Source organism: Pecten maximus, chromosome 5 (assembly GCF_902652985.1).
Source record: "Pecten maximus chromosome 5, xPecMax1.1, whole genome shotgun sequence".
Lineage (NCBI taxonomy): Eukaryota > Metazoa > Mollusca > Bivalvia > Pectinida > Pectinidae > Pecten > Pecten maximus.
Window position 1 is genome coordinate 35,640,738 of NC_047019.1, and position 26,169 is coordinate 35,666,906.

Sequence of the window (26,169 nt, forward strand, 5' to 3'; positions counted from 1 at the left end):
AGAGAACACTAGAGTAGCCCGTTATACAGGCCTACATTCTTGAATTATTTCCAAAATACAACTTCATTGTGTTCATTACAGAACTGTAGATTTAGCATCAGTTTTTGAGTATTTAGAATATATATTTAAATGTCACTAATTATTTTACAGACTGAAATGTTTGAAAATATTGTCTTTTTATAAGAAGTTCAAATAATCATACTGATGTACAAATCTGACTTCTCTCGCTGTATCAAGTTTTGTAAGGTAAGCAAATGAAGATAGAACGTCGGTATAACTACATGCTTCCTTGGCTTAATTTAATTGGTTACGTATCCAAATGGTTTATGTCAATTAAATAAGTCATGTTTCTGAATATCGCCAATTAATGCAAAAACAAAAGCCCGCTATTTCATCAAATCAGAAGGTAAATGCGAGGATAAATGGCTGATTCGCAGACGAACCTTTAATCTCGTGTGTAATGGACTCAGTTAAACACAAGGTGACAATGGACGATTTGACTTATTGGATATATCAAATGGACATACCTTTAAATCTCGCGAATCGTGACGTTTAAACAAGTAAATAGGAATCTAGGTAATTGGGAATAAGAATTTTGCGCCCGTTTCCTGCGCGTGCTGCGTTCTACACCTCCCCTGGTGACTGTTGGTGTGTCCGTGACGTGCGAGTCTCGTATGTTCGGGTTTCTCCGCCAGACTGCATATCCTCAGATACATTTACCATACCTCCGTATCTTCGATTCTATCAATCTCGACTCTGGATCTCAGGCACGCTTGATAACGCCAGTTCAGATGCTTCTAGACGATGTGTCAATTTTACCTGACATTTCACTCCTTGATCTAAATGGCATCCTTCCGCCAACTATCATTAAGTCCCATTCATACCTACACACGGTTTCGGCGGAGCAGTATGTCTGTGCGGTCGCTCTCAATCTTACTGGCATCTACGTACCTATCTCAAGGTACATAGCGTCCCGCTGTTGCCATGACAATGGGAGGATGCCAATGACAAGCTTAGTCATCTCTGTAAACGTTGATGTGTATGAGGTGCACCGTTCTCTCTGAACCAGGCATATTATGTGTGTGGAGTGTTGTTGATGTGTATGTTGGAAAAACTATTAGGAAGTATCGCCTATAGTCCGACTTTGTGTACAGGATTACAATACGACCTCGTGAACAGGACTACATTATCACATTGATGCTTTACTCTGTGAACAGACTCTGTCGACCATTTACGTGTTGAACAACTTCTCGTTATCGTAAGTATTCCTAGCAATTTTTTATAGCTCAAATTCTCTAAATCGGAACCTCGTCAGATACAAATTATATGTAACTTAAAAGTAAGAAATGTATCAGTCACGAAAACGCTTGTAAATGATGTGTACAACTGACGCTATTTTATCAAGCCAAGCTTTGTTTGTACTGTTTTATATAGATTCACAGTTGGCATAAAATATATCTACGCCATGTTTGTGATATGCTATGTTTGAACCCAGTTCCGGACTGTCCCTTCCATAATACGGTCACGAACATCTCAGATTGAGAGGCAATACTGAAATTTATGTCAAATGGTGTCAATTTATGTCACGGATATACTAGCCTATAAGATTATATCGTAATTAATAAGGGTATCACAGAAAATGGAGTTAGCAATTAGGAACCAAACTTAATCAAATGTGGTTTAAAACGTCATGGACCAATTAAATATACCACTATATTATTGTAGATTATAGCCGACGGAACCAATTAAATGTGTCACTATATTATGTGTAGATTATAGTGGCACGAACCAATTAAATATGTCACTATATTACGAGAAGGGTATAGTTGCATGAACCAATCAAATATGCTACTATATTACGTGTATACGAATATAATGACATGAACCGATTAATATGTCACTATATTACGTGTAACGAATATAATGACATGAACCAATTAAATATGTCACTATATTACGTGTATAGTATAATGACATGAACCAATTAAATATGCTGCTATATTACGTGTAAAGTATAATGACATGAACCAATTAAATATGTCACTATATTACGTGTATAGTATAATGACATGAACCAATTAAATATGCTGCTATATTACGTGTATAGTATAATGACATGAACCAATTAAATATGTCCCTGTATTACGTGTATAGTATAATGATATGAACCAATTAAATATGTCACTATATTACGTGTATAGTATAATGACATGTACACACGTGTGAGGAGTGTTATGTCTCCTACCAATCAGATATAAGTTGATTTTATTATAAGCGGGGACGTGTGGACGCCAATAAAACAGCGAGTAAACTTCAATGTCATCATTCTTCAAACTCCTAAACAAGACCCGGTAATGGTTTGGATCCCCAGATATCGTGAAATAAATTAATAAAAAACACCAGGGATATGGAATGCCGTATCGCCACTGTGAAGTAGATAGATATACCTACATTTGTATTTCAAAGTTTAGAAATATATTTTAAATCTGATTTAAATCCCTATGTTTGATCCTGGTGTACAATCAGAGTGATTATCATTACGTATACAAACACCCACTGTCAGTACGGAGTGACGTCCCTTTGTATCAGATGTCTTCATTAAAACTGTATCACAGTCCATTAAAAACTAATACTCAAAACGGATACCGGTCCAAATAAATCATAATACAAACTTAACTATAACGGAATAAAACAATTTTAACTTTCAGATAGGAAACATTAAACGGTGGGAATCATGTAATTATGTGACGTCACGAATGGAGAATCTACCGGAAATTAATGTTTTCCCTCACGTACCGAGTAAAATGTACATTATGTCGAGGTATTGTTGTACAAACTTAGTAAGATATTAATAAGATTGACAGGAAATATGTTCATGGTTTTATTTGGAGTTTTAACCAGCACTTTATGATGATTTGTCCATTGAGACAATAACACTGATTAGCCTTGTAACAACAGACGATTTCCGTTTCCGGTCTGTCGGTTATATTCATGATTAGGATTTAATTCGGGATAATCTTCCAATGAAAAAACATTATACAATATACAATGTATATATAACAGAAGTGTAAGGGCTTTTATAGATGTAAATGAGAGTTTGATTTAGCCACTCGTGTATATGACGAGCGGTGTATATCGGCCCAGGCTGTATATGATGAGCAGTGTATATCGGCCCAGGCTGTATATGACGAGCGGTGTATATCGGCCCAGGCTGTATATATATAATGAGCAGTGTATATCGGCCCAGGCTGTGGGCCTCTATGCGGGCGGTATCCCAGCATCTTTACATAATTGTTACGATTCAGACTAATGTCTGTCATAAGGAACATATCTATTCAGCAATCATTTCCACGTGATTTACCGTTGATCAACAACTTTGTTGACCTTTCACGTGACCTTAGCAAATAGTAGATGACCTTCGAGGTTATCTCTGAGCATCTTACGATTGGGGTCTCGTTATGGATCACGATCTTTCAAGAGCTTGTCAATTTCAAGGAGAACAACTTACATTTGGAACGTTTAGATGAAGCGCATGCATCATGGAATGCTACTCTATCTAGAGAGGAATATTGTTTTATATTTGAAAGATATAGTCTTGAATGACGTATAAAGTACAATGTATTGATTTCGACATGAATTTTTATTTTCATCGAGGTCTTAATTTAACATTATGGCTTCTGGCACGACTTCAGCTTCAGTGAATTGGCAGCAACTTATTCTGGTTCTGAACGGAATATTCAATAAATCTTAATCCAGAGGAGAATTGGAATTATATACCGATACACGTAAACCTGCCCTTGACCGGCACAGCACGCGCACTTGCCATATCTAATTTTGTTTATTGTTTATGTTGTTGTATAACGAGATAATACACAGACTCTCTTGTATTGATGAGGAGGGGTATATATCGCTGTATTGATGAGGAGGGGTATATATCACGGAGATCCTGTCTGATGTCACTGTATTGATGAGGAGGGGTATATATCACTGTATTGATGAGGAGGGGTATATATCGCTGTATTGATGAGGAGGGGTATATATCACTGTATTGATGAGGAGGGGTATATATCACTGTATTGATGAGGAGGGGTATATATCACGGAGATTCTGTCTGATGTCACTGTATTGATGAGGAGGGGTATATATCGCTGTATTGATGAGGAGGGGTATATATCACTGTATTGATGAGGAGGGGTATATATCACTGTATTGATGAGGAGGGGTATATATCACTGTATTGATGAGGAGGGGTATATATCACTGTATTGATGAGGAGGGGTATATATCACTGTATTGATGAGGAGGGGTATATATCACTGTATTGATGAGGAGGGGTATATATCACTGTATTGATGAGGAGGGGTATATATCACTGTATTGATGAGGAGGGGTATATATCACTGTATTGATGAGGAGGGGTATATATCACGGAGATTCTGTCTGATGTCACTGTATTGATGAGGAGGGGTATATATCGCTGTATTGATGAGGAGGGGTATATATCACGGAGATTCTGTCTGATGTCACTGTATTGATGAGGAGGGGTATATATCACGGAGATTCTGTCTGATGTCACTGTATTGATGAGGAGGGGTATATATCGCTGTATTGATGAGGAGGGGTATATATCACGGAGATTCTGTCTGATGTCACTGTATTGATGAGGAGGGGTATATATCGCGGAGATTCTGTCTGATGTCACTGTATTGATGAGGAGGGGTATATATCGCGGAGATTCTGTCTGATGTCACTGTATTGATGAGGAGGGGTATATATCACGGAGATCCTGTCTAATATCACTGTATTGATGAGGAGGGGTATATATCACTGTATTGATGAGGAGGGGTATATCTCGCTGTATTGATGAGGAGGGGTATATCTCGCTGTATTGATGAGGATGGGTATATATCGCGGTGATCCTGTCTGATGTCGCTGTATTGATGAGGAGGGGTATATATCACGGAGATCCTGTCTAATATCACTGTATTGATGAGGAGGGGTATATATCACTGTATTGATGAGGAGGGGTATATATCGCGGAGATTCTGTCTGATGTCACTGTATTGATGAGGAGGGGTATATATCGCTGTATTGATGAGGAGGGGTATATATCACGGAGACCCTGTCTAATATCACTGTATTGATGAGGAGGGGTATATATCGCGGAGATTCTGTCTGATGTCACTGTATTGATGAGGAGGGGTATATATCGCTGTATTGATGAGGAGGGGTATATATCACGGAGATTCTGTCTAATATCACTGTATTGATGAGGAGGGGTATATATCGCGGAGATTCTGTCTGATGTCACTGTATTGATGAGGAGGGGTATATATCACTGTATTGATGAGGAGGGGTATATATCACGGAGATTCTGTCTGATGTCACTGTATTGATGAGGAGGGGTATATATCACTGTATTGATGAGGAGGGGTATATATCACTGTATTGATGAGGAGGGGTATATATCACTGTATTGATGAGGAGGGGTATATATCACTGTATTGATGAGGAGGGGTATATATCACTGTATTGATGAGGAGGGGTATATATCGCTGTATTGATGAGGAGGGGTATATATCGCGGAGACCCTGTCTAATATCACTGTATTGATGATGAGGGGTATATATCACGGAGATTCTGTCTGGTGTCACTGTATTGATGAGGAGGGGTATATATCGCTGTATTGATGAGGAGGGGTATATATCGCGGAGACCCTGTCTGATGTCACTGTATTGATGAGGAGGGGTATATATCACTGTATTGATGAGGAGGGGTATATATCACTGTATTGATGAGGAGGGGTATATATCGCTGTATTGATGAGGAGGGGTATATATCACGATGTATTGATGAGGAGGGGTATATAATCCGACTGTATTGATGAGGAGGGGTTATGATATCACTGTATTGATGAGGAGGGGTATATATCACGGAGATTCTGTCTGATAGATATCGCTGTATTGATGAGGAGGGGTATATATCGCGGAGATTCTGTCTGATGTCACTGTATTGATGAGGAGGGGTATATATCGCGGAGATCCTGTCTGATGTCACTGTATTGATGAGGAGGGGTATATATCACGAGATCTAGCTGTGAGGGTATATCACGTATGATGAGGAGGGGTATATATCTCACTGTATTGATGAGGAGGGGTATATATCCTGGAGAGTTCTGTCTGATGTCACTGTATTGATGAGGAGGGGTATTACGGATTTTAGGGTATAATCCACTGTATTGTATTGAGGAGGGGTATATATCGGACTGTCTATGATGATTGAGGAGGGGTATATATCGCTGTATATGATGAGGAGGGGTATATATCGCGGAGATTCTGTCTGATGTCACTGTATTGATGAGGAGGGGTATATATCGACTGTGTGATGAGGAGGGTATATCGCACTGTATTGCCTATGGAGGAGGGTATATATCCTGTATTGATGAGGATGGGTACTATCACTGTATGATGAGGAGGGGTAATGGGGTCTATATCCGGATGATTGATGAGGAGGTTATTCCACTGTATTGATGAGGAGGGGTATATATCGTGGAGATTCTGTCTGATGTCACTGTATTGATGAGGAGGGGTATATATCGCGGTGATTCTGTCTAATATCACTGTATTGATGAGGAGGGGTATATATCCGTGTTGATGGGAGGGTATATACACGTGATGAGTTGGGTCATGATGTCACTGTATTGATGAGGAGGGGTATATATCCGGTAGATTTGTCTATATGAATTCACTGTATTGATGAGGAGGGGTATATACTTCGCTGTATTGATGAGGAGGGGTAATCCTGATTGATGAGGGGTATCGCGGTATGCTATGACTGAGAGGGGTATATATCGCGGAGATTCTGTCTGATGTCACTGTATTGATGAGGAGGGGTATATATCGCGGTGATTCTGTCTGATGTCACTGTATTGATGAGGAGGGGTATATATCGCGGAGATTCTGTCTGATGTCACTGTATTGATGAGGAGGGGTATATATCACGGAGCGTCTGATTCATGTATTGATGAGGAGGGGTATATATCACTGTATGCGGAGATTCCTGTGCTGATTCACTGTATTGATGAGGAGGGGTATATATCCTGTATAGGGGGTTATATCACTGTATTGATGAGGAGGGGTATATATCACGGGAGATTCTGTCTAGTCACTGTATGATGAGAGGGGTATATATCACGATATTGATGAGGGGGTATATATCGCTGTATTGATGAGGAGGGGTATATACGGGATCGTCTGAGTCACTGTATTGATGAGGAGGGGTATATATCACGGAGATCCTGTCTGATGTCACTGTATTGATGAGGAGGGGTATATATCGCGGAGATTCTGTCTGATGTCACTGTATTGATGAGGAGGGGTATATATCACTGTATTGATGAGGAGGGGTATATATCGCTGTATTGATGAGGAGGGGTATATATCACGGAGATTCTGTCTGATGTCACTGTATTGATGAGGAGGGGTATATATCACGGATATCCTGTCTGATGTCACTGATGAGGAGGGGTATATATCGCTGTATTGATGAGGAGGGGTATATATCGCTGTATTGATGAGGAGGGGTATATATCGCGGTGATTCTGTCTGATGTCACTGTATTGATGAGGAGGGGTATATATCACTGTATTGATGAGGAGGGTATATATCACTGTATTGATGAGGAGGGGTATATATCGCTGTATTGATGAGGAGGGGTATATATCGCTGTATTGATGAGGAGGGGTATATATCGCTGTATTGATGAGGAGGGGTATATATCGCGGAGATCCTGTCTGATGTCACTGTATTGATGAGGAGGGGTATATATCACTGTATTGATGAGGAGGGGTATATATCGCTGTATTGATGAGGAGGGGTATATATCACTGTATTGATGAGGAGGGGTATATATCACTGTATTGATGAGGAGGGGTATATATCACTGTATTGATGAGGAGGGGTATACATCGCGGAGATTCTGTCTGATGTCACTGTATTGATGAGGAGGGGTATATATCACTGTATTGATGAGGAGGGGTATATATCACGGAGATCCTGTCTGGTGTCACTGTATTGATGAGGAGGGGTATATATCACGGAGATCCTGTCTGATGTCACTGTATTGATGAGGAGGGATATATATCACTGTATTGATGAGGAGGGGTATATATCACGGAGATCCTGTCTGGTGTCACTGTATTGATGAGGAGGGGTATATATCACTGTATTGATGAGGAGGGGAATATATCACTGTATTGATGAGGAGGGGTATATATCACTGTATTGATGAGGAGGGGTATATATCGCGGTGATTCTGTCTGATGTCACTGTATTGATGAGGAGGGGTATATATCGCGGAGATTCTGTCTGATGTCACTGTATTGATGAGGAGGGATATATATCACTGTATTGATGAGGAGGGTATATATCACTGAGATTCTGTCTGTGGGTCACTGTATTGATGAGGAGGGGTATATATCGCGGTGATTCTGTCTGATGTCACTGTATTGATGAGGAGGGGTATATTCACTGTTGAGAGATGGGTTGATGTCACTGTATTGATGAGGAGGGGTATATATCGCGGAGATTCTGTCTGATGTCACTGTATTGATGAGGAGGGGTATATATCACGGAGATTCTGTCTGATGTCACTGTATTGATGAGGAGGGGTATATATCACGGAGATTCTGTCTGATGTCACTGTATTGATGAGGAGGGGTATATATCACGGAGATTCTGTCTGATGTCACTGTATTGATGAGGAGGGGTATATATCACTGTATTGATGAGGAGGGGTATATATCACGGAGATTCTGTCTGATGTCACTGTATTGATGAGGAGGGGTATTTATCACTGTATTGATGAGGAGGGGTATATATCGCGGAGATTCTGTCTGATGTCACTGTATTGATGAGGAGGGGTATATATCACTGTATTGATGAGGAGGGGTATACATCGCGGAGATTCTGTCTGATGTCACTGTATTGATGAGGAGGGGTATATATCACTGTATTGATGAGGAGGGGTATATATCGCGGAGATTCTGTCTGATGTCACTGTATTGATGAGGAGGGGTATATATCACTGTATTGATGAGGAGGGGTATACATCGCGGAGATTCTGTCTGATGTCACTGTATTGATGAGGAGGGGTATATATCGCTGTATTGATGAGGAGGGGTATATATCACTGTATTGATGAGGAGGGGTATATATCACTGTATTGATGAGGAGGGGTATATATCACTGTATTGATGAGGAGGGGTATATATCGCGGAGATTCTGTCTGATGTCACTATTGATGAGGAGGGGTATATATCGCGGAGATCCTGTCTGATGTCACTGTATTGATGAGGAGGGGTATATATCACGGAGATTCTGTCTGATGTCACTGTATTGATGAGGAGGGGTATATATCGCGGAGATTCTGTCTGATGTCACTGTATTGATGAGGAGGGGTATATATCACGGAGACCCTGTCTGATGTCACTGTATTGATGAGGAGGGGTATATATCACGGAGATTCTGTCTGATGTCACTGTATTGATGAGGAGGGGTATATATCACGGAGATCCTGTCTGATGTCACTGTATTGATGAGGAGGGGTATATATCACGGAGATTCTGTCTGATGTCACTGTATTGATGAGGAGGGGTATATATCGCTGTATTGATGAGGAGGGGTATATATCGCGGAGATTCTGTCTGATATGGCTCTCACCGACAGCAGTTATACATCACCCTACTTTACATGTATACAAAGTGAAAATTGGCCGGACTACCATGGTGAAAGATGGGCGAGATTGACCACTTTGATCGTGTGTCTGATGTCCGTACCTCCTACGTCCACTCTGACCTTTGTCGACAGACACCTTTCTTATTTTGATTTTACACTGTAACTGCGCCTGGCATGGGCTGTATCCTATGTATCCGAACATTTGTCTTTCGAAGAGTTAGCCGTTCCGTCACACGGGATCAAAACATTATTTAGATATTGTAAGGAGTTCGACTTCTGACCGCTGTACTTGGTGTGTCTTGGTTTTCTTGTACTGGAACCAATAAGTGTCTACGACTTCTGACCGCTGTACTTGGTGTGTCTTGGTTTTCTTGTACTGGAACCAATAAGTGTCTAGTACCCAGCCCATAACTGAATTAACAACACAGACCTGGGCAATTTCTCGGCTGTTCCAGTGATCAGTCAGCCCCCTACACCTCCCCAGACACGAGCTAGTAATCCGATCTAAGGTGCACTGCCCACGGAACCCTAAATAGTCGACTACAGCCAAACTTTTGTCTGTGTACAATACGTTGTTTGAGAACCTCAGTAATTATTTTCTCCTAGTCAGTTAAAAGGTGTTTAGGACGAGACGTGTTTAGGACGAGACGTATGGGTCATCATTTAACTTGACTTTTATTTTAATCCCAAATTGTCATTTGAACAGGATCGCACGAAAAAACAAGGATGTGTTACGACAACATTTTTATACAAGTATTTAATAGTGATGGTTTTATAAGGATAAGCCAGCTATGATGGAGGTAGGTAAACAGGTGTCCGGATTTTTGCCGGCTGTAGTTGGGATTTTACGTCCTTGCAACAGTCAAAGTCATATGAGGCCCGCAATTTTTTGACATTAGAACTATGCAATTTAATCGTAAATATAAATGCTTGACGAACAGTGATGTTCCCCCTCTGGGAACCTGTTTAGTAGACACTTGGGCCTTGTTGGATCAGTAACGGCCTCAAACTTCTCTGGTTTCAGATATACAAGTTTATACAATCTGGCTATTAGAGATTAGCTGATGGAGCTTATCCAAGGGGAACAGCCTCCGCAACCTGATCGTACAGTAATAGACGAAAGAAAAAGATTTTCGATTAAAAAATTTCAAAATTTCAAAATTAAAGAAATTCTCTTAAAAATCCCCTTTTTTTTTTATATTTAGTATATTCCACTATGTCTCATTTGGAGTAAGTTTGTCCTCCCAATATCGAAATACATGCACCTTCACGTATCGGGCTTGTAACTTTATATAATACTGATTGTGTTTGCAGTGTCAGCTGCTGAAAGTTCCCACCACCTGGTTATTTAATATTTCGTAATATTTTAAATATTTGAATTTAACATCTTTAGAATTTTTGATGATATGTATTGGCAATTTTTTAGGTCGAACTTGTTTTCCTGATTGAAAATATTCTTTTTAATGTCCTTCGTGCTATCATTAGTATCATTACGACTGGTATGAAAATGAAGAGTAAAATGTGACCATTCTAACTCAGACTAGCGTAAGTGGTAAGATGTCTATAGAGCCGCTGCTATTGCTGGTTCGAGGTGACCGTAGATAGGATATTGTCATTACGCTTCCTGTTATAGATTCACACTGACCTGCTCCTTTTACACTAGGAACAGGACAGTTATACTCTTAAAACCACTTACAATACCATTTGTTAAAATATCTCTATTCTTTCAATTAGGCCTATATACTAACATGTACTATATAGTTTAATTCATTATCCTACAACTATCCAGTGCCTATAACTAAATTCATATTTAAAAAAAAAAAATTTATATTGTATCTTGGAGAATCGTTTCGATACAGTATGTTATATTTACCAGAACTGACTTTTAAATAGTGATTTGTGAGAAGACAACGGTGATTTATGTTAGATATTAACCACAATCTCAGATTCCCCTTAGCCTTACTTCTGTCCTGTCTTGTAGCAAAACTGTGTTCGAAATTTCGGCGCCATTTTATACTCTCATACATTATGACGTCATGTCATTTTGTAACGTCAAACATGTATATAGACGCCATTTTGGTACAGTTTGGGCTGCAAGCCTTTACGAAAAATGTCTTCAGAGGTGAGTTAAGTACATATTGAATGATGTTCACTAAGTTAGAATATTGCGGTAGATTTTTATATTTGCCATCAACACTCAAATATCTCAAGAAATATTGCTGGTGAGAATTTCCGTTTTTGGGATACGTTCCCATAATGCCCTAGTTGTAGAAATGATGCGTTGCCGTGTATTACACTAGCCCCTTAATTTTCGTAAGGAATTTTTTAGCTGCATTCTAATACTAAGATTATTTCCCCTAGTTTGAAAAGCTCGATATCATTTATGATTTTTAATATTTTAAAGACAGGGACCAGTCTACATTAGCGCCAAACCCAGAATAACGCAGCATAGATTTGGAGTCTGGCATTAAGATCTATTTATAATTAACCGATTGATGAATTTGTATCTATTGCCAAAATCAACAAATCATGATGAAGGAATCTCGCTGTATTGGCACGTATTTTAACAACAGATACTGATGTCTTGGACCTGTTGCCAATTTTGGAATTTGTCTGAATAGAAACAGAAAAGGAAGTGATAGTTGGTGTAATTATGGAAATCCATTTTGAATTATTCATGAATCCCAATGCTAGATAAAAATCGAAATTGCGTTTAAACATGGCGTTGGGGTAAGATTTCCAGTTCAATGTGTCGGTTTTGTTGTTGTTGTTGTTGTTGTTGTTGTTGTTGTTGTTGTTGTTGTCGTCGTCGTAAAACGACGAAATTCTAAAACTGATCAAGTCACGTCGTGCCCTATATAGTGTGACTTGTCGGGTCAGATAAACTTGTGACGAATGGTCGGGTCAAATAAACGTGTGACGAATGGTCGGGTCAGATAAACGTGTGACGAATGGTCGGGTCAGATAAACGTGTGACGAATGGTCGGGTCAGATATACGTGTGACGACTTGTCGGGTCAAATAAACGTGTGACGAATGGTCGGGTCAGATAAACGTGTGACGACTTGTCGGGTCAAATAAACGTGTGACGAATGGTCGGGTCAGATAAACGTGTGACGAATGGTCGGGTCAAATAAACGTGTGACGAATGGTCGGGTCAAATAAACGTGTGACGAATGGTCAGGTCAGATAAACGTGTGACGAATGGTCGGGTCAGATAAACGTGTGACGAATGGTCGGGTCAGATATACGTGTGACGACTTGTCGGGTCAAATAAACGTGTGACGAATGGTCGGGTCAGATAAACGTGTGACGACTTGTCGGGTCAAATAAACGTGTGACGAATGGTCGGGTCAGATAAACGTGTGACGAATGGTCGGGTCAAATAAACGTGTGACGAATGGTCGGGTCAAATAAACGTGTGACGAATGGTCGGGTCAGATAAACGTGTCTTCTAGTGTGACAACTAGCCGGGTCATTAAACATGCCCATTCGTTTGACGACTGGTTGACGTCAGGGTACTGTGACTGCGTGGGATATTACACTGCCGTATGTAGCCGAGGTATTTCATGGTGATAGCACTATAAAAGTGACCGTGAGTGGCCTCATCATTTGTGTCTTTGGACATCCACCTTATTGTGTTAAGGAATCACGCTTACCGGTTCCTGATATTGACCTCGGGTCACAGTCAACAGATTGATATTCTCTTCACCTCAACTCTAACGTCACATATTCTCTTACAGAAAGTGTAGTACGATTCCTCTGTCATTGTAAATATTACAAATGTTGATATCAATATTATTCCGTATTTACAATTGTACATGTAAAAATTGAATATGTGGTTCTACAAACCCGAGAAAAAATATCAACTTTCGTATTGGTCAAAGAACCAAATCATCACCTCAGAAAAACTCCACTATTAATTACTAATAGACAAGGATTCTAATCATCTCTCATTGACTAAAATCATTTCTGTATTAAAACCTCAATTGTGACATCATTATGTTCGCTGCTTACTGTGGTCAGTTTCTCCAATATTTCTGGTTTAGTACACATTAGCAGAATATGATAATTATAATAAAGTATCGCAGTATTATAGTATCTGTCATAATCCCAATTGTGTCATAACGGATTTTTTTTTTTTTGCGATAGTCAATTTTAGCGCTAATTGCAAAAAACAAAGGGCATTTAATTTAATTTGGAAAGTAGATGTCATTCTGCAGTAGGTCGGTAGGAACTGCCTGAACGCTTTTTGTTTTATGTTCACCTGATTTTATATAATCTATATTACTTACTAAATGTTATCTTATATGTGTATAGTTAATTACATTAGAAGTGTTTGCCTCACTACCTATAACTATGTTGTCTGTAAGACTCGCGATAAACCACCTTGAAACTGTACGAACTCTAAATAAAGTTTAACTGACTTGTTGAATCAACACCAAACGAATCTAACGCTTTGTAATGTATTTTAAGTATCGTAAACTAAATGCACCGGTGCAATGCGTCAATTAATGCTCTTAACACAAAACCGCTCTTTGATAGAAAGCATGCATATGTTTTGGCAAAAGAAGAAAGCTAAATTGGGAACTGCTCTCGCTATTGTAGAAAGGATAGCTGTCATTGTGTAGGCTGACAAGGCCATGTTTAAGTTTATTCTGATTGGGCAGGATTGTATAGGAATTTTTATGATAGCAACATCAAAAACGTCCTACGGAGTTTGGGATTGGGAGGGGCTAAATAGAAGGGGTGTAGCGAGGGATGTAGACTATCAGTTACCTATTCATAAAAATATAACGTCATATAGATACATATTTCATGGCTGAAATTGACGAGGGTGTTAGCGCCGTTGCCATGGAAACAAACCCCTCGCGGCGAGCTACCACATCTAGACCTATGTACACGCCGGAGGTGTTTTGTAGGTAGATATTTACTTACTCATCGTATAAACTGGTCGTACATAGATGTACGTACATTTGGTGGTGCTCACGCCGGTACTGCTACAAGGAAGTCGTATCTCATTACTTAAACATTGGTCATACTGTTTGACTTCCTTAATTTCGGGTCATACTTATCTAAATTTGTTTTCCATAGATGTTGATTTAGGCTTAAAACAACAGCTATATTGGCCGCTAAACTTTACCACCGGAACCTGACTGTCCAAAGCCTCTTCAGCTTACAGAAACAAACCCGATTTTACAGGGAATTTCCCACAACATTAACGTATGAGGAATACAAACTGTATCAATACCATGGCTATTGTTGATTTGCTTAGTGACGGAATTCTGGGAATTGTTTAAAATCCTGTAGTTATCAAGTAATTGGGGAACACATTTTCTATCTGAAGTAAGCTGACGAGGCCTTTGCGCAAGGATGCCGCGATAGAGAGGGGATAACGACTAGGATAGTAACACTCACAGCTGTTAAATTACTGACTCTGCCACACCGTCAGAAGTCTTATAAAACCAACTTAATCAACGTTTATATTTGTTTCAATTTAATCAACCATGACGATTTTTGATGTTGACGTTGAGATATCGAGACTGTATTGGAGTAGGGGTGAATGCTGATGTCTTACACATCGGTGTGGGTCAGGGTGGTTTTTAAAGCGATGTCCAATGTATTACATTTGTATGATCCACTGTCTGATGATGAAGTGGTAAGAAATATAAAAAAAAAGTACATTAAGTATAATTAGTAAGAAACACAACGAACATACGTGGGGATGTAAACATGTATTAATGGTGTTAGTTATGATTAGTTTGTATTGTGTCATTAAACCGACACGTAGGTCAAGCCTAGGAGATTACAACATTTGGAATAACTGTCATATTGCTTGAGTTTAGTTGGTAATTAATTATAACAAATTCCTATTAACTTTCTATGAACAATATAGCAACATTTAGACTCTTGAGCATTGAAGGTAACGGGTGAAGAAAAACATTCATTGAACTATAAAAAAAAACTTAAAAACTTCTTTATGTCACTTATACTAAGTCAGTGATAGACACACGTATACTATACTAAGTCAGTGATAGACACACGTATACTATACTAAGTCAGTGATAGACACACGTATACTATACTAAGTCAGTGATAGACACACGTATACTATACTAAGTCAGTGATAGACACACGTATACTACAGTAAGTCAGTGGTAGACACACGTATACTATACTAAGTCAGTGGTAGACACACGTATACTATACTAAGTCAGTGATAGACACACGTATACTATACTAAGTCAGTCATAGACACACGTATACTATACTAAGTCAGTGGTAGACACACGTATACTATACTAAGTCAGTGATAGACACACGTATACTATACTAAGTCAGTGATAGACACACGTATACTATACTAAGTCAGTGGTAGACACACGTATACTATACTAAGTCAGTGATAGACACACGTATACTATACTAAGTCAGTCATAGACACACGTATACTATACTAAGTCAGTGGTAGACACACGTATACTATACTAAGTCAGTCATAGACACACGTATACTATACTAAGTCAGTCATAGACACACGTATACTATACTAAGTCAGTGATAGACACACGTATACTATACTAAGTCAGTGATAGACACACGTATACTATACTAAGTCAGTGACAGACACACGTATACTATACTAAATCAGTGAGAGACACACGTATACTATACTAAGTCAGTGATAGACACACGTATACTATACTAAGTCAGTGATAGACACACGTATACTATACTAAGTCAGTCATAGACACACGTATACTATACTAAGTCAGTCATAGACACACGTATACTATACTAAGTCAGTGGTAGACACACGTATACTATACTAAGTCAGTGGTAGACACGCGTATACTATACTAAGTCAGTGATAGACACACGTATACTATACTAAGTCAGTGATAGACACACGTATACAATACTAAGTCAGTCATAGACACACGTATACTATACCAAGTCAGTGATAGACACACGTATACTATACTAAGTCAGTCATAGACACACGTATACCATACTAAGTCAGTGATAGACACACGTATACTATACTAAGTCAGTGATAGACACACGTATACTATACTAAGTCAGTCATAGACACACGTATACTATACTAACTCAGTCATAGACACACGTAACTATACTAAGTCAGTCATAGACACACGTATACTATACTAAGTCAGTCATAGACACACGTATACTATACTAACTCAGTCATAGACACACGTAACTATACTAAGTCAGTCATAGACACACGTATACTATACTAAGTCAGTCATAGGCACACGTATACTATACTAAGTCAGTCATAGACACACGTATACTATACTAACTCAGTCATAGACACACGTATACTATACTAAGTCAGTCATAGACACACGTAACTATACTAAGTCAGTCATAGACACACGTATACTATACTAAGTCAGTCATAGACACACGTATACTATACTTAGTCAGTCATAGACACACGTAACTATACTAAGTCAGTCATAGACACACGTATACTATACTAAGTCAGTCATAGACACACGTATACTATACTTAGTCAGTCATAGACACACGTAACTATACTAAGTCAGTGATAGACACACGTATACTATACTAAGTCAGTCATAGACACACGTATACTATACTAAGTCAGTCATAGACACACGTATACTATACTAAGTCAGTCATAGACACACGTATACTATACTAAGTCAGTCATAGACACACGTAACTATACTAAGTCAGTCATAGACACACGTATACTATACTAAGTCAGTCATAGACACACGTATACTATACTTAGTCAGTCATAGACACACGTAACTATACTAAGTCAGTGATAGACACACGTATACTATACTAAGTCAGTCATAGACACACGTATACTATACTAAGTCAGTCATAGACACACGTAACTATACTAAGTCAGTCATAGACACACGTATACTATACTAAGTCAGTCATAGACACACGTATACTATACTTAGTCAGTCATAGACACACGTAACTATACTAAGTCAGTGATAGACACACGTATACTATACTAAGTCAGTCATAGACACACGTATACTATACTAAGTCAGTCATAGACACACGTATACTATACAGTAAGTCAGTCATAGACACACGTATACTACAGTATAGATATAAACGATTTGTTGTTTTTACTTTCAGGTACGGGACGGATGATGAACGATGGATTCCAACACGACATGAGTGATGTTGTGACCTTGATATTACCAGGTAGTTAATGTCACGTGGAGTAAATGACCTTTGGAAGAACTCTTTTGTACGAAGGCGGAGTTAATAGAGTAGTTATGTAGGTATATCATAGATCTGCTACCGACCGAAACAAACATCACACAAAAAGTACAAACCTGCAAAACTCATTGGAAATTACTTAGCCCTTGAAATGTGTGAACACATTTGTAAAGTGCGGTATCAAGATTCTGACAAGATAACAAGTGCACGTGAATTTGGAGATATCTGATTGGAGGAAACTAAGTTTTTTTCATTCCCGTTGTGAATGTTATCATCCTCAATACCTCCTGGTGATAAGGGGGTACCTTCTGTCGGTTATACCAACACGTGGATCAGTGGGAAGGCTCTGTTTCCCAACATCTATATCTTTTATGCGATTCCAATATTAAATGGAAGACACGGTGACGTCATGGCGTTTAAAATTGGATAGACCAGTATCGACGGCGATAAAAGTGATGTCCTGTGAGTTCGTAAGCCAATGCGAGTTGTTGGTATCCTACTGGGACAGTTATTAACATGAAACCTGAAAGTTTTTTCCTTCCGAGACAAGATAAGTTTGGGATATACACCAGTTGTGTCATAAATCTCCCCTCGCTGTCTTCGCCCACCGCGGAGAAAATATTACCCAGGGTGCCAACATACAAGGCAGACGCCCGATTGATCTTCTCTCATATACGATGTATATATCCCCTTGATGGGAGTAGTATGTTAATTTAGGACTAGCCATCAAGATTACTACTGGTATATATCACCATTAAAACAGGATGGCTACCGGTGATAAATTAATGCGTGAGATCAGTGACCAGTTCCTTCACTGTAAAATTTGTTTTGAGCCATTTAAGAACCCTAAAACGTTAATATGTTTACACACGTTTTGTATAGACTGTCTCCAGCAACACGTGGATTCCGAGGGATCGCGCTCTCGGTTCTCTCTTTACAACCGCTACGTCACGTGTCCAATATGTCGTCGAAAAACGGAAATTCCGACGGGAGGAATACGACGACTTCCAGACAACTTCCTCCTGTCAAATCTGACAGAAATCATCGACAGGAGACGACCTTCGAAAATCCCGCCATGCGAAATATGCCATACTGTTCGAAAACGTTCCAACGAGGCATGTGCAAAGTGTCTCGACTGTTCGAAACTTTTGTGTAAATCTTGTGTGACCTTGCACCGGGAGACGAAGGTAACGCAGCAACACAGTTTGATAGACGTTGAGGGCGAGAAGGACATTGAGTGTAAGGCCCACCCGGAGGAGATCGTGCGCTTTTACTGTGAACCTTGTGATACGTGTATCTGTATCGTCTGCACGTTTCAAGAACATCGCGATCACGATATATGTTCTTTTAACGACGGTTATGTCAAATATAAAGCTTCTATGCAGGGTCTACTTGATGAATCAAAAAGTAGGATAACGGACATAAACGATCGCATAGAAGCTATCAATAAGTGCGAAAACGGCATGAAGAGAACGCGCGAGAATATACGAGATTTAGCGATAAGCTATATCCAACAGGTTCGATCAACAGAGAAAGAATTGCTGAAAAGTGTCGACGAGTATTTTGGAGAAAATGTTACGGATTTTCTGAAACATCGTGAATGGTTACAAGAAAATGTAGACGAGCTGCAAAGTGCTTCGAACTTAACTGAGATTATAATGAGAGACAGAGGAGTCGAACTGTTGCTTTTGAAACGTGAAATGGAAAGCAAGCTTCATTCTTTAATGGAGCCGAACCTGCCTATTCTACCTTCTGACGATATGATAGATATACATTTCAATCCTGGCAGTGTTACATTCGGCACCCTGTCGTTCCAGGAGGACCCCAGTAAAGATGAAAATGGCTTTCTTACGAACGGAGATTTTAAAAGTGAAAGCTCACTAGAAAAATCGCCGTCGAAACCAAAACTTGTAACAAGTGACACACAGACAGATCCGATAAATGAAGATGTCGTGCCGATAAAAGAACGCCCCGTGAAAACACGTGATGTTATTACTAACGGGTACAATGAGGACACTGATAGGCTTTCCTCGCGAAAACGGCGGTCAACCGACCACGCTGTCTGCAACGGCGTGAAGGCGTCCGTACAGACGTGTAATCAGGAGACCTCTACAGCTGTGACGTCATCAGATGTTGCTCTTAACACTCAGGCGATACCCATGATTCACAAGGGTCTGCAGGTGTACAGTGATCCGGGTACGCCGGGATCAGGTATATGTGCCAAGTGTTGCGAGGACCTGTCTACAACAGCGCCATTCGTTGGGGAGGCGCCGAAAATACAGGACATCATCGTCCTGAACACCACAGATAACGACAGTCGGGAGTCGAGAAGACGTAGGCGGCTACTAATACGTAGCAAGCGAGTACAGACTGACCTCTCAATGACGGGGGACAGCCTGTTGGAGGACAAATCTAAGTCGCTTCCAATGCTGACACAACTGCCAAATCGGAGTCTATCATGTGATGACACGTCGCTGTCAAAACCGGAAATGCGTACCGTCGCTTTAGATCCAATCAACTGCGATGAACCAGGAAGGAGACATCGCCGTCGGATGCGCGATAAGACTACAATGACAATCGAAGAACATAAACCCGTGGTCGAGACTTGTGACGCGACAACATACACGTACCCTTCTAGACTCCGAAGTTTTGGGACGTGTACTCGCGTGGAGCTGAGTACAGTAGATACTCAGACTTTTAGAGTGAATCAGATATCTCGGTCAATGGGCACGGATTACGCGGGCCAGACTGACCAGTGTATTGGTACTAACATGGTTAACATGATAGACAGTGAGACCACCATGCAACCAATCATACACGACAGTAAGGGTACGTGGACTGAGGCACTCAATACCTCAGAACGGTCAATGTGTACAGATAATTGTGAAACGACAGAAACAAGCGTGGAGACTATGAAACCAGAAGTTTGTGATCAGGGGTTCCAGATAACTCCGATTACTGTGGATTCCAACACTAGCCCGATACCAATACCACAGAGGGACCAAATAATCCAGGTGTCAATAGACGAACTCGAACCGCCGTCCGCAAGTCCAAATAGGAAATCGTGGCACGCGGGTACTAGCATATTTTCAAAATTGTTCAAGAGTAAGGGCCCAAGTGCTAACAACAGTGAACAGGACATCCCCGCGTCCGTATCGCGTGAGGTTCAGTTACAGGACGCCAGCACGGAGACCACATCTGTAATTCTTTGTGACAAGGAGACGGTAACGCCGCGAAAAACCACTTCAGACAACTGGACGATAACGCCGACTCCTGTGATGGTAAATACGGGTATATCGCCAACGCGTCCTGCAACGATGGACACAGGCGTGGAGACCACGAAAGTGACCTCTATGGACCAAGCTACATATACAGAGACCAAACAATTCCGAGACAGTGAAACAGAAACCATTGTGGTTGTCCAGGACAACGAGACGCTGACGGAGAGAATCAAAATGCAGGACGCACAGACGTCTGTACAGATACCACAGGAGACAGACGAAACAAATACGGACCCTGTGTTACTTAAGGACGCTTACATGTCTACAGACGATGACTGGTACGAGAAACTCAAGCCAGTGTCGTCTTCGGTGTGGACAGAGACGCTGCCACCGGATGTCATGACAAGTAGTACCAACACTGTCACCGTGAAAAACTCGGACATATCCACAAACATATCTTCTGAAGAACTGGTACCGCGCATGGACAACTCGACCACAACAACACCAACCAACACGCAAGAGAGGGGTACGATGGCGCTTTCATTTGGACAAACAGCCACCCCGTTGATTGATGTAAACACACAGACATCAGAAATATGCTTCATCGATAAATCTGTCTCTACCTCGGCGGAACTCGAAACAATAGAAAAATATGACGTAGAGTGTACGGACATGGCGACGTCCACAGAATCACTGCCCTACATAGGCCTCATGAGCGAGGTGGAAGGGGATGAACTCTTCCTTATACCAGAGTCAGCGTTCGATATAGCGTCTAGTGAGCCAATGGAGGATGATCGAGACCAGATAGAAATGATCGACGACTGCACGACGACGGACCTAGTTCCCCTGGCCGAGACATCATCACAGACCGTCATATCGTCTGCTTGGCAATACGAGGACCCTGATGAGGACCAGTTGTTGGAACTTCTACAAAAGGAGAAAGACGGTAAAGTGCTCTGCGATATCGGTATCAACACAATTCCCAAACTTACTTTCGAAAAGCAAACGTCCACTATGGTGAGGCGAAGTTTTTCAAGGGGAACTATGACATTAGATCTGGCCAAGAGCGATAAATCCACGAGTACATTTAGTCATACGCGTCATATAGCTGAGACTTGTTTTGGCCAGAGGCCGCTCGGCGATGTCGCTCACAAAGTCTCTTCAACGTGCACAACAGAGACGGTTGACATGGCAACCAATACAGATTCATCCCTTATGGATGAGCGAATGGCTGCCTGTATTTCGAAATTAAGGAATGTGTCTGAAAAGCTTCAAAGTCCAACCGGCAAGGTAGCTCCTGACTACCCATGGAAACGATCGGACAGCACTTCTTCTTCTGAAAGATCGTTAATGACAGACTCTTTTATAAAAGATGGCGACCTTTCACCACGGCATACGTCTTCTGATGACGACCGTCGGAAGAACATCCTGGAACTAGTAGCACAGACCGAATCAATCAGTAGGTCAAAGGATGCTAAACACGACAGCATGCCGGGAAGGAAAGCACAACCGATTACAACACTTAAAGGTAAACTGGCTCCACCAATGGATGACCCGGAGCAAAAATCGAAAAGTTTACCCAGGGAGTACTCAGATGGATCTCCGAAACTAAGTGGCCGAGTCAGTCCGAGTCGACTACCTTTGCTCCGCTTTCACTCGGCTCCCGGGAGGATAGCAACGGTCCCAAATAAGTCTATGGCTAAGATAAGTGTTCCTCCGGGGTGTAAGATCCCAGTGTGTCATCAGGTCGGGGCAGAGGGCGATAGCATTAATGAAGCGGTCATGGTGAAACCCAAACAACCGAAATCTCCACTACCGGCCATTACTGAATCGAACACCCCTCCTTCAGACTCGGGATCGGGGGCTTCATTTGTGTCGGCTGCATCTGAAAATTCAACAGAAGGAAACATGGACTTCGCGTCACTTCGGATCAATGTTCCCCCGAACCGGCTGTCTCCGTGCGCTTCCTTCCTTGCCGTACCGGAGCAGACACCATTGGACGTGGTTACAGAGGATATCGACATTACCAACCCGGAGGACCATGACGATAAAAAACCTTCTGGTTTTATGCAGAAACTTTTCTCCAAAAATTCTAAAAAGAAAAAGACTCCATCAGATCAGAGGCAACCGCGTCAGAAAATCCAACAGCAGCAGCAACAACAGCCTCCACCACCTCCTCCTCGGCATTCCTCGGGCAAAAAGTTTGTGAAACCTCCTGCTGTAGAACAACCAAAACCGAAGTCTCCAAAGCCGAGAAAGAAACAGGCTTTTGTGTACGTCCGGCAGAGGATGTTTTCTATACAACAAGATAACGTTGAGGACTTAAAAGACAGCAAGAAGGAGCCGAGTGTTAAAACTGCACAGACGAGTGGTGAGAAAAAGAAATCGGGGACCAAATCCCAACCGAAACAGTCCAAGTCCGACAGTGACCGTCCACCGTCCCAGTACGACAATATGTGACAGCACTACAGATCAAATGTGTCCTGTTAGTGTTAGGAGGAGTGTCGGATCCTCTCGGCTCTGAGGGAGGACAAACATTTGTTCTCAGTCTCTATTCCGATACTGAATATCCAAATATAGATACAATATACATTAGATTACTATATATAGATGAGGTCACCATGCAGATCCATGTAATCTCACGAGTTAAAACAGATTGATATAGAATGATAAATTACTCTGTACAAATGTGTGTATCAATCGAACGCTGTCAGATTTCCTGGTAAGAATCAGTATCGTGTAGATTAAGTCGGTATGATATGTGATCCTCTACGTCGCTTCATAAATCAGATCTCAAACCTATATCCCCCTGTCAAGACTTTTCGTGAGATACAGAATGTAATAAACCTGTAGTATACAGTACTGTAGTTTATTTTGATGATATAGCTGATCTTTCTTATGAAGAATATATCAAAATATCATCAAGTATTATTTATATTATGATATTACATTGAAAACAAGGACATTTCTTGGCTCCGTGAAATAGAATGATGAAGAAGAGAGTGTTACAGATTGGTTAATTAAGGTTTGCACTGCCGAACACTCTGGTGTGGTAAAAGTTAAAAGAAATTGATTTAGAAAACATGGCTCTTTTATTACATTCTGTATCCATTTCGTGTCTGGACCAGACTGAGGCTGAGAATGTGAAGCTTCGTGTCCTGTTTGTGAGACGGAATCTGACATGTTCGATTTACTATCCACTGATAAGTATGATAGAAACTCGATATTCCTTGGCTCCCATTCCTGCCAATAGAAAACTGCATTGCGTACGAGCATGATTTTATTATAACGATCTACTACAGGTTATATAGGGAAAAACCTATAAAATCACTCCGGCAAATCATTTTAGTTTTCTTCATACTTTGCACAGATATTCGTGGCCTGATGTTGATTTGTAATGAATATTGAAGTTATAGTCAAATTTTAAAACTTTTGTGTATTATACAAACAGACGTTAGCGATGTAGGGCGTATCAGAATGCCGGGGTTATATTCTGGATATCATACTTCCACACATGTATTTAGATGCACAATAATTTATATTAGTATTTGTATCCTCCCGTAGCTATACCCAAAAAGCAATACTACCCAAACTGTGATAGATTATAGAATATATCAACTGTGATATGGTACATATTTAGTGGTCACCCGTCTGTAATATTTAAATAGTACACAATGGTTGTTAGCGTAGTAACGTCCTAGAATGGCACATATTAAAATAAAATTTCCCTCGTTGCATTTTCCTGGTGTAGGGGAGACGACTGCGGGATACTTCTATCAAGATCACCTAGGCCATCTTCGCATAGCAACTAAAAATTGACTGATTGAAAAACATGGGTCCCAAAAAATCAAATTAAACATGATTGACAACCATTTTGTTTACATACGTCGACAAAGGATGACATGAAATGATCCTGGTACTGCTCTGATATTCAACACTAATTCACATAATCACAGCATATCTAAATTTGGTACTATTTGTATCAATTTGTTTACTAAACTGGGCAAAAACCGAACGTGGGTTTACTTTGAACCAAAATACATATATTCATCAATATTGAGGTAATATTTTTCAAATGACAGTTGGGTTTTAAAAATCGCCGTCCCTTTGATTTAAGTATAGAATGTGTGAGTATTGTAGTAATATGTTTACATAGCTCATGTCATCAATGCGTACAAATCCAAATATTTTTAAGTTATTGAATGAGTCGTGTGTGTATTTATAACCATTTCACCTCATATTACCAATAATTATAGACATGTTCCGAAAGGTACCCCGTCACGTGAGAGGTGCGACGCATAGAAGCTTCAGATGTTCTCGATCCATTTCACTGGCCGAACACTAGGGGCTGATTCTTATTTTGGTATAAGAAACACCAATCGACCGAAATTAATATATGATATAAATAGATAAACAATAAATATCTTTGAATTCTGTCACTGCTGTGCGTCGAACCAATTCATGCATTTTCCGAGATAATTATATATATTCACAGTATCTATACACGTTGTTTGTATCTTCAGGTATAGTAATCGAATGACTAGTTTTTACAAAGTATATTTTAATATATAGAATCACACTGAGAACTGTGTCTGTTTTCTGTTGTCGAGGACACGACAGTATAGTACACTGGTCTATGTTTGTAACAACAGACTGGAATGTCTAACACTACAGTAGGTCAGGGAGGGGTCGCTACCATCAGCCATCACGAAGGAGACGGGAACCTCGCCGTTCACAGATACTCTGATTGTCGTTCCTAATCTTGATTTTTTTCAAACCTTGTGATATACAGAACCTGTAATTAATTATCAAAATCGTTTTACATAATAACATATGTAAATATATGTATTTATCTTGTAATTCAAATATTCAAAAGTGTGCCATTCATGTTCCACAAATAAATATTTGAATTTGAAAACTTTGCCATTAATCAGAGCGAGTGACGTAATTTCCAGATCTAGTTAGTAA

The 26,169-nt window shown here is 40.3% G+C and overlaps 1 protein-coding gene across 3 annotated transcripts in view; it reads left to right on the forward strand.

Annotated features, from left to right (window-relative positions):
* The window catches only part of LOC117327900, a 36,072-nt gene extending 10,288 nt beyond the window's left edge, over positions 1 to 25,784 (forward strand). Inside the window, exons 1-2 of one of the 3 annotated variants that reach the window (XM_033885133.1) lie at positions 1,108 to 1,258; positions 17,894 to 25,784. In XM_033885133.1, the coding sequence (XP_033741024.1) occupies positions 18,745 to 23,661 (4,917 nt within the window). In that variant the 5' untranslated portion in view covers positions 1,108 to 1,258; positions 17,894 to 18,744 and the 3' untranslated portion in view covers positions 23,662 to 25,784. Of the gene's footprint in view, positions 1 to 1,107; positions 1,259 to 11,797; positions 11,857 to 17,893 lie in introns of those variants that run through there. The other 2 variants (XM_033885132.1, XM_033885131.1) reach the window with 2 other exon arrangements.
* Positions 25,785 to 26,169: the final 385 nt, after the last annotated feature.